Source organism: Cucumis melo, chromosome 11 (genome assembly GCF_025177605.1).
Source record: "Cucumis melo cultivar AY chromosome 11, USDA_Cmelo_AY_1.0, whole genome shotgun sequence".
Taxonomy (NCBI): Eukaryota; Viridiplantae; Streptophyta; class Magnoliopsida; order Cucurbitales; family Cucurbitaceae; genus Cucumis; species Cucumis melo.
In genome coordinates, this window is record NC_066867.1 from 29102855 (window position 1) to 29113991 (window position 11137).

General features: G+C 29.7%; 2 protein-coding genes across 7 annotated transcripts; both read left to right on the forward strand.

Annotated features, from left to right (window-relative positions):
• The first annotated feature begins 294 nt into the window (after positions 1-294).
• On the forward strand, positions 295-2488 carry LOC103497934 (uncharacterized). Of its 6 annotated transcripts, none has more exons than XM_051091822.1 (5): positions 295-455; positions 838-1103; positions 1207-1418; positions 1524-1785; positions 1879-2418. In XM_051091822.1, the coding sequence occupies exons 2-5, from the start codon at positions 840-842 to the stop codon at positions 2218-2220; spliced, it is 1080 nt and encodes a 359-aa protein (XP_050947779.1). In that variant the 5' UTR covers positions 295-455; positions 838-839; the 3' UTR covers positions 2221-2418. The 6 variants fall into 6 exon arrangements, with proteins under 6 accessions (XP_050947779.1, XP_050947781.1, XP_008458569.1 ...); XM_051091824.1 differs by having other exon boundaries at positions 296-455; positions 897-1103; XM_008460347.3 differs by having other exon boundaries at positions 298-706.
• Positions 2489-2820: 332 nt separating this feature from the next.
• LOC127151737 (ABSCISIC ACID-INSENSITIVE 5-like protein 1) lies at positions 2821-4102 on the forward strand. Its single transcript, XM_051091825.1, has 2 exons — positions 2821-3641; positions 3771-4102. The coding sequence occupies exons 1-2, from the start codon at positions 2841-2843 to the stop codon at positions 3852-3854; spliced, it is 885 nt and encodes a 294-aa protein (XP_050947782.1). The 5' UTR covers positions 2821-2840; the 3' UTR covers positions 3855-4102.
• Positions 4103-11137: the final 7035 nt, after the last annotated feature.

Genomic DNA, 11137 nt, shown 5'->3' on the forward strand with positions numbered 1-11137 from the left:
TAAGTAAAACTCCATCGCCATGAGTTGAACTAACTTCACACATGTACAAGTTCTGAATACACATTTCTAGAGACCAAATCTAGGATAAAGATTTATAATAGAGTGGTAGTACATGATTTTATTGTTTTTTCCGACTAGCTTTCTTCACATTTATATTGAAAAAGGTTTTGAATTATTTACGTCATATATGTATATAATCACTGTCATTCCTATGTTCCTCCAACGTCATCTCATTTGAATAACAAAGATTGAATGAAAGGGGAAAGATAAAAGAAAAAGACACTATTTTTCAGCTTAGATTCGAAGCTTTTAGGGCAACAAATAACCTACAAGACTCCATCAAAACTTCCCAAATTACATATTCTTCAATAACGAACAATCTTCCACTACCAGAAAGCCTTCCATTGATTGATTGTATCACTTCTCGGCGTTTCAGAGTAACAATTGAAAAATAGGTTTCTTTTACAGACCCCTTCTGAATTCATATTCAAATAGTGAATGGCCCATTAACATTTACAACACATTTCTATAAAATATAGTTTTTTTTTTTAAAAAGAAACACCCAAAATACAAGCTGTCGGATCTGTCCAGCTTGCCCTCTGTGGTCAAACCAAAGTAGAACCCCCAATCTGTCACCAAGTTTTCTTCTCCTCTGATCGATCTTACCTTCTTTTTTTTTTAATTTTTTTTATTGAACTTCAATCAGGTGATTCTAAAGCTTCCATTTCTGTAATTTGTTCAGTAATTTCTGAAGTGGGGTTGTTTTGTTGTGGGGTTTTTTGTTGGTTAGATCTGTAGTTTTTCCCTTCCTTTTGTTTGCTTGTTTTTTTTTCCCAGGAATGGTTTCAGGGGTTGCTGTTGTGTTGCTGATTGGTTTTTTGGGGATGTTTTATCAGGCCAAGCAACTTCCTCCTCCTTCACAAATTAATGGATCTTCTTCATCTTCAAATAATCTTCCTGTTTCTTCTCAGAGAATCAAACTCACTGATGGAAGATATCTTGCTTATACAGAGAGAGGTGTTTCAAAGGACAAAGCTAATTTCAAAATCATCGTCTCCCATGGCTTTGGAAGCTCCAAAGACATGACTATTTTAGCATCTCAAGTAACACTTATACCTCTTCCATTGATTTGAATCTCAAGATCTTGATGTTTTCTCTACTGGCTCTGCTTTCAATTTAGTTATTGATGGAATTTTGTTGTTTTAGGAACTGATTTTTGAGTTGGGGATTTACTTTTTACTCTATGATCGACCTGGATATGGCGAAAGTGATCCAAACCCCAATAGCTCAGTTAAAAGTGAAGCTTACGACATTCAAGAATTGGCTGACCAATTGCAAATTGGATCTAGATTTTATCTCATCGGCGTCTCGATGGGATCTTATTCGGCTTGGAGTTGCCTCAAATACATACCAGAAAGGCAAAATCTTTTATCCATATTTTATGTCTTTGAGCTGTTTTTTCCCATTTGATTTATTTGCTTTGTTGTTTATTGCTTTCTTTGACCAAAAATAACTGAATGCAGGTTAGCAGGCACGGCTCTTATAGTACCTTTAGTGAATTATCAATGGCCTTCACTTCCATTTAGTCTCATAAAAGAGGATTACCGAAGAAAGCTTTTGAAATTAGGATTGTGGCTTTCAACTTATACTCCTGGGCTTTTACATTGGTGGGTGAGTCAGAATTGGATTCCTTCAACTTCTGTACTCGAAAAGAATCCAGTTTTCTTCAACGAACGAGATATCGACATCTTAAAGACGATTCCTGGCTTCCCGATGCTATCCAAGGTATATAGACAGATGGATTAACTCTTTTACTTCATGGTATGTGTTGGTAGTTGATTGAAACAAAAGAGAGGGTTGTGATTTTTCTTCTTGCAGAGGATGTTAAAGGAGCAACGCGTTTTCGATACACTTCGAAGTGATTTCATGATGGCATTTGGAAAATGGGAATTTGATCCACTTGAATTAAGTAACCCATATGGTGGAAACGAGAGTTCGGTTCATATTTGGCAAGGTTGTGAAGACAAAGTTGTGCCAGTGGAACTCCAAAGATATGTTTCAAGGCAGCTTCCATGGATTGAGTATCATGAAGTTATTGATGGTGGGCATTTGATTATTCATTACGAAGGTTTATTTGATACCATTTTGAGGTCACTTTTACTCGGAGAAGAAGCAGTTTCTTATAGACCAAAACCTTTTACACCAAAATTTATGTCTTGAAATTTAATGTTTGAGTAGCTGATTCTTTAAGAGAAACAGAGAAGTGTTATAGAATTTAGTTTTTTTTTTCTTTTTTCAGGAAGAGAGAAAAAAAGGGTGTTGAAATGAATTGCTTTGATGTGTTAGGTTGTGGAAGAAAACAAGACATTCTTGTCTAATTCATTATTCATTGGATTTTGTTTGTTTCATGTTTAGACACTACTATTGTCTTCAGTCCAGAGGTGTAAAAGATAGACCGATCCGGTTCGGTTGGATCGATTTTCTTCAATTTCTTTTCGACTCGAACCGAACCAGTTCGGTTGGTTCATTTTGCTTAAAAGAAAATTCGACCAACCTTAGAGGAGAAGGATGGCGGAGATAACGAAGACAGCAGGGAGTGTAATTCGAAACAGCTCCAAATAGGCAATAAAATGAGACAAAGAGCCAAGGTTTGGCAAATCCTTCTCCTTCTCCTTCTCCTTCTCCTTCTCCTTCTCCCTCCTCCTCCCTCCTCCTCCTTCTCCACTTACCCACTTACTTTTCTGGGTATCATTTCCACTCAATTTCATCTCACTTACTGCCAAAATCCATCATTTCATTCAGATTTTCGCTTTTTTCTCCTACACCCTAAACCCTAAACCATGGCTCTCTCTCTCGTTTTATTGCCTTTTTGGCGCTGTTCAATCAGATTATTTCTACACCATCTTCCTAGAAATTCATTTCGAAACAGAAAAATTCTTCATACCCAATTTCACTCACTGTCACAACAAAATGAACCTCATAGTCATCACCCTTTTATGGTTCCAGATAATTCTCTTTGTAGCCCAGGCTCTTTATCAATTCCAATATTCCCACTTTGTTTCAAATCTATCGATGACATTTGGTCTGAGATTGATCATAAAGATCAACAAAACCCACATCCCCAACATTCCATTGATGTTCAGCAAAATCCTTGCCAAAGTCGACATGCTTTTGGGGAAATGACTTCGGAAGATTTCTTGGTGAAAGCTGGAGATGTTCAAGAAGCTTCTTCTTCTTCTTCTTCTTCTTCTTCTTCTTCTTCTTCTTCTTCTTCTTCTTCTTCTTCTTCTTCTTCTTCTTCTTCAATGAAACAGCAGCTATGTTCTGTGAATAACAACAGATCAATGGTGGATTTGAGAGAAATTGGGTTGTCTTTGTCTTATCAACAAAATAACGATGCTGTAAGAATCAGAAATATGTCCGCGAATTTCTTTTTAAATTATCAAATGCTCACCCAATCTGTTGGGGGACCTTGTGATAACAATTTAATTGAGAAATGTGAAGCCTTGATGAGTGATTGGGTTGAGCCTAACAACAAGAAGAGGATCATTGGTGGTTCTACTGAAGTTGTGTGGCAGCGGAGACAACGCAGGATGATAATAAATCGCAACTCAGCTGCTCTATCTCGGGCTGGAAAGCAGGTCTAACACAGCATATATATAAAGTTCAGCTAAACCATGTTTCACATGATTGTTTAATGTAAATTTTGTCATCGATGCATTGTGACATTAGTAAACTACAATATTGATGAGATAGTTGTGACATTGCAGATTATGCAAAGAAAACAGAGTGAAACGAGACAGAAACCAACAGAAAAGTTGAGGGCAATGAGGAGGATAGCAAGTTTGGCTTGATGAGGAGGAGAAGTGTATGTGTCATTTATTTTTCAAACTTCAGAGTCATGACTATTGCAGAAATCAGAAGGACGAGATTGAATTCATTAGAATCATTGCTTCATATTTTGTTATGAATTTGATCCACTGTTTCATATTTTTGTTATGAATTTGATCCCTGTGCAAAATCATGTGCTAGAACATTGTAACCAAATCTGGAATTCTCATAGTGTATCTTTTGGTATTTTATTCATTGTCTCTAGATTTAATCCTTCTGACCACTTGATATTTTCATGTCGTGTTTTTTCTTGTTCAGCTTACCGGTGATTTACAAAAGAAAAAGAAACAATACCTTTTTCCTAGATTATTGTTGTGAAAGTGATTCCTGCAGTCAAAAGAATGAGATAGTTTGAAATGGGAAGGTGCACGTGTGTCGTAGGCTATATGGAGCTCTGCCGGTGGAAGTCATGATAATTTTTTTTTATATATAATTTATGATTGGGTATAAATTGACATTTCAATAAAGCAATTTGACTTTTGTGATTTTGTTTTCAAAATAATATTATATTGTAGAATTAAGCCATTATACAAAAATGACTCAATTCACTTTAATTTATAATTTTTTGTTATTATTACATTCTTGAACTTTAATTTGATTAAATTGTAAGTTTTGTTACACTTACACCCCTTTTTAATTCAATCAATTTATATCTCATGTATTTTCTTTTGTCCGAAAACAATCTAATTTGGTTTTGATTTCATTAATAAGATTTAGTTTTTTTATAGACCAATTTCTCTTCACATTCATTTTAAATATTACACATTTTCGAAAATATACATAATCCATTGTCATATATATATATATTTTATTTCACAATTATTATTTATGTTAAAAATTACGTATTTAGTTTATTAATTATTTTATATTTTTATTTTTATTTAACTTTAACATTGTCATTTATTAGATATAAATACGTTATGTAATTAATTCAATTAGGGTAAGATTCTTATAAAAAAAATTTAAAATTATTTTTCTTCCGATGATTTTAGTCAAAATTTCTTTCAATATACTTTCTGTCCGATCCGATCTCTCTCTCAATTTCCGATCTTTCTCCATTCGATCTCTCTCCTTCCATTCTTTCTTATTTCGTTCATCTCCTTCAAGTTTTTGGATGAGTGTATATTTGTTTTATATTATTAATTTTGTTAACGAAATTATGAATTATAGTAAGTCGATGAAATTTTCTAGTGAATTTTTTCAATTAAGAAAATTTAGAAGTATATATGTCATATGCTTTCTTTCTGTTTTGCATTGTTTTTCATATATACCACTTACTTTACTAATTTTTTTTATTTATAATCATTATATTACATCCATTTTGCATTTTCTTTTCATATATTGAAAGTTAATTTGATAAATTCTTACATGTTAGAAATTGATTTCGGGTTAAATAGTTGTATATAACCATATATATATATATATATATATATATATATATATATATATATATATATATATATATATATATATATTTTTAAATAATACTGGCAATTATATATTGCACATTCTAGAGGCATCTCCATGCCAATGACAAAAATTATGTTGAATACAAATGTTGGAAATGTAACACGAAAAATAAAACCTTGAATATAAATAAGTACTTATTAAGCTTTATATATGTCTTTAGTATTGTTACTTTTTAAATTTACTACAATTTATTCACTTTAGCAAAAATATATATTAACAAAATTTTCACGTGCAAAGAACGTTTTTTGGTTATCTAGTATTGTAAAATGATACATCGAAATTAATATTCCAATGCAGAAACCAATCATTTAAAACAACTAATTTGAATTAAATAATATATGTAATGTCAAAAATAATATCCAAAATTTGAAAGAAATTTCTAATTGATATATCTATATATATATATACTAAAATGTTTAAATATTTATATAATTCACAAGCAAGGAAAAAATGTAAAGTTTTAACTGTAACGCCCCAAAAATTTAGATAATTTTGGAGTCAGTTATCTTAATTTTGTTTATCTAGATTTAATTTATTGGGCGTTATTTTGAATCCATTTAATGAGAATTATTTGATTTATGTGGGAATTAAAATTAATTAAATATTTCTTGGATGAATATTTAATTAATTAGAGGTTTTGACAGGTGTTTGTTGAGTTTTTATTAAATGGTAGGTTAAGAGGATTAAGTAAAGTTGTGGATTTTTAGTGTTGTTGAAGTTGAATTTAATTAAATAATTATGGACATTATTTAATTAAACCGTAGGGTGGAAAGTTTGTTGGAGATTCGATAATTATATGTATACGTGGAAATATATATATAATTATTATGTTAAAGGAAAAGATAATTATATTTGTTGAAATATAATTATTTAAGGAAAAGATAGTTGTATTTTGGAGAAAGGATATTTATTAAAGGAGAAAAAGTAAAATAATTATATTTTGGGAAAGTATAATTATTTGTAAAAGGATAATTAATTACTTTGGAGAAGATAAATAATAATTAATTATTGTGGAAGATAATTAATTATTTTGGAGAAAGATAAATAATAATTAATTATTGTAGAAGATAATTAATTATTTTGGAGGAAGATAAATAATAATTAATTATTGTGGAAAATAATTAATTATTCTGTAGAAAGATAAATCTTCTTGATTATGGAGTGGAGTTGCTATGGTTGGGTTAAGATAATTCACGTTGAAAGTTATATATATATAATTATTATGTTAAAGGAAAGGATAATTATATTTGTTAAAATATAATTATTTAAGGAAAAGGTAATTGTATTTTGGAGAAAAGATATTTGGTAAGGGAGAAAAAGTAAAATAATTATATTTTGGGAAAATATAATTATTTGTAAAAGGATAATTATTTTGGAGAAAGATAAATAATAATTAATTATTGTGGAAGATAATTAATAATTATTTTGGAGAAAGATAAATAATAATTAATTATTGTGGAAGATAATTAATAATTATTTTTGGAGAAAGATAAATCATAATTACTTATTGTGGAAGATAATTAATTATTTTGGAAGAAGGGTAAATAATAATTAATTATTGTGGAAGATAATTAATTATTTTGGAAGAAAGGTAAATAATAATTAATTATTGTGGATGATAATTAATTATTCTGCAGAAAGATAAATATTGATTCTGGAGTAAAGTTGTTATGGTTGGGTTAAGATAATGCATGTTGGAAGTTATAAGTGATTTATTGGAAAAGATTTGATTGATTAAAAGAATTGAGGACTTAAGTTAATTTGAGATTTTGGAGGGAAAAGTTGATTTTGGTGGAATTGGATTTAATTGAGTATATATATATGGATATATATATATATATTTAATTAATTATTTGGAAAAGTGAAGTTAATTATATGATGGAATATAATTATATTTGTTTGGAAAAGAAGATAATCCATGAGGAGAGAGATGGTTGATTTGATTGGACGAAAAAGATATATATTTATAAGAGAGAATAATGGTTTAAATAAATATATATTTATTGTAGATTTTGGTGAGAGAAAAATAATAATAATAAAGAAGTATTATTATTATTACTAATGGTTATAAATGCCTAAGATTAAGGCATTTATTTAGGAAAGATAATGGGAATAAAGATATATGTATATTTTTTTTGGTATTATATATATATATATATATCCTAAAAGGAAAAGGAAAAGGAAATAATAATAATAATAATAATTGTTATTATTTGAGTCTATAAATAGCATTGGAATGCTTAAGATGGAATTAAAGGAAAAAGAAAAAAGTTCTTTATCTTCTTCTCTAAGATAACCCTCTGCTGTCGCCGTCTCAGTTAAAGTTAAGATTGGTCTCTTTGGAAGCTTGAGGATTTAAAGTGATGAATTAAGAGGATTTTTCGACCTCCATTTGAGTAACCTTGGTAAGCAAATAAAATTAAATTAATATTTTATTAATTTAATTTTGGATCTATTTGATGTTTCTTTAAAGGTTCAATTGGCTAAACTTTTTAAGATCTAAATCTTGGATTTTTCCCAATCAAGGTTGAATTGGTTTCAACCCCAATTTTTAGAAAGTTAATTAATTTGGGAGGATTTTTGGATGTTAGCCAATTGCTAATTTCATTTAATTAAGATACTAAGTGTTCCTTTTATGATTAAGATCAAGTTAATTGGAGAATTTTACTGTCAACTAGGGAGTACCTTTGTTTGGCTAAAATCTCCAGGTAAGAGATTCTCCTACTAGACCTTCGAACTGAATTCAAGAAACCGCATGTAATTATGATTATGCATTGATGGTAGCTAAAATGCATAACTTGATGCTACTGATAATGACTGTCGTTGTATTGATGTTGATGATGATGACTGAGATTATTATGTTGATGATTGATGATGATGACTGATGTTATGTTAATGACTGGTAGATTGATGTTGATGATTGTTAATGCATGATATATTAGTCACATGATTAAGGACGTTAAGATTAATATTCATGCCATGTTATGATGTTATGTTATGCTACATGCTATGGATAGGGTGTTCTGTTAACTTTGTCTATTAAAGTCGTACCTGCATGGGTGTCCTTCGGGATCACCACCTATTTAGGACTGAGTGGTCCGACGGGACGCCAGTCTAGCATGGATAAAGATATGATTCGAGTGATTCGACGGGGTCCTCGCATCCCGATTGTCTTAGTGTTACCCCCGGGTTCACTACAGACCAGCATGTCCTAAGTGCTCCCTCGGGACACCGAAGACCAGATTTTCGTTCCTATGGGAGCGCATGTTGCACGTGTTCGGGAACGTGCCAGAGATTGGGTACCATTTTCAGGACTCTAATGGGAAGTTAACAGACACCTAGCGGGACTAGTAGTAGGTCCCTTACTGAGTATATGTTTATACTCACTCTTTCTATGTTTAACATTTCAGGCGAAGGTAAAGGTAGAGGAAAGCTGGCGAGCGACAGAGAAGGATCCGTGACATGCCATATGGGGACTCAATTTTGCTTCCGCGTTTATGTTTCAGTGTTTTAATATTCCGTTTTTAATGAAAAATTTATTCTTCCCTCGTTTCAAAAAGTGTCTCTTGTCATTGTTTCTTTTTAGTAACGATCTCAGCTTAGTATAAAGAGTTGGGTCGTTACATTAACAAACTATACTATATGAGATAGGGTTTAATTAACAAATTAAAGAGGTGATGAGTGGTATGTGCAATTAAAAAAGTATTATTTTAGAAGAAAATGAAACCTTAAGTAATTTACTTAGACATGAAAAGATGGTTATTTAAACTCAAATGGACACAATTGTTACCATTTTCTATTTTAAAAATAAATTCAAGAGAATGAAAAGAAAAATTGGACATATAATAATAATAGCAATTATAAGAGTGATAGGAGATAATGTATTAGGTATTAAATTTATATAAAATAGTTTACGTAACTAATAGTCTCGAAAAAAATTATACTAATATTACATTTTGAAAAACTATTTATTAAAATAATTTATTTTCAAAACTATTTATTAAAATAATTTATTTTCAAAACTATTCAGAAAAGTAATATATTTAAGTTTATGTCCAAATCTACTAGCCACGGTCACATGTAAAAGCACCATCTAAGTTTTGTGGGTTAAAATCAACCCCATCGACATTATCAATAGACATTTGTAAATAACATATATGACACATATTTATCGACCATTTTTTATATGAAAAACGACAAACAATGTACATAATTAATTATTATGAAAAAAAAATAGAATAAAATTTAAACCAATAAAAAGTATCACATGATTCACACAAACAAAAATTAAATTTGATTAAACCAATAAAAAAAAGGTTAATTACATATATAAAACAAAATCAAAAAATATTCACGACCCCGTGTGACAAAAGTTCAAAATTCTAGATTTGTCCTTATTGGTTTTGAATTTGCTTTGAATGTCTGAGTATCTTCTATATATTATTACTTCTCCTTCTCCATATTTTCACGTCGTCTTGTTCACGATTTCTACATCACTGTTCCATAATTTTTTTTCTTCTTTGTCATCTCTCATCTATGGTGTCATCTCCTTATTATTTAGTATAAGATACACAATTGTTTCAATTAGATTTGGTACAAGATCGTATAGATTTACTACTCTCTCTCTCTCCCTAATATCTATGCTCACTCCTTTACTACTCCTTACACGCTACACACAAGTACATGTAACACGAACATATACATTAAAATCAAGTTTTGGTTGAGAAAACGTGTTACCCTCATATTACATTAGTAGTATCTAAGTCAGTAAAAAAAACTGAATATTAGAGAAGCCGTAAGAAATTATTAGATAACTCATATGAAGGGATAATTTAAGAAATACAGTGACTTTTAAAATTATTGACAAAAATAGAGTAGGTCTAAGAAATGACAAAAATAGAGTAGTTAGGTAAACTATTATAAAAAATAGGGTGAAGTTTGAATTTTCGAAGGAAGTCGTGTACGGGGTAGAAGTTGTGTACCGGGTACACGATTTCCTTATCACCACTTAGACCATTTGGCCGTCCGATATGGAAGGACTGTATGGAAGTCGTGTACCTAGTACACGATTTCCATATCAATTTTATTATTATTCGATTTATTTTAATAACTATTATTATTATTATCATCATCATCATCATCATCAAATCCTGTATGTTTACAATTTTTTTCAAATTAATTATATTTAGCAAATATTATGTTAGTTTCCTTTATCAAGATTTTAATATAATCTCGATATAATAGATGGTGTAGGATGTGCTTACCACTATAGTATATTGTGGATCTTATAATTGAGAGATCGAAGAAAAAAAAATTGTCTTCTCTATTTATATATTATTTCAATAATATATTTTTATTTAAATTTAATTATTCATTTCAAAACATTTAACTAATTATAACTCTCGAAAAATTTGTTGAATAATTATAATTCTCGAACAGGTTAGAAATACATAAAATATATTTAGAATTAACACAAATGTATAATTAGAAATACATAAAATATATTTAGAATTAACACAAATGTATAAATAATAATCAAGTTAATGTCGATGTCAAAAATTTCAATCTATTTAAAAATTCGATATGTAATTGATACATATATAAAAAAAATCATACTCATCGATTTAATTGAATGGATTTTGTTTCATAATTATATTATCAAATTGTTTATATCTTTTAGCTCATTTGAGAAACGTATAACAAAGATTTCTAAAAAATGAATTCAAACCAATTGTGAATAAATAAATTGATCTATCTTATTATTTGCGTAATCCAT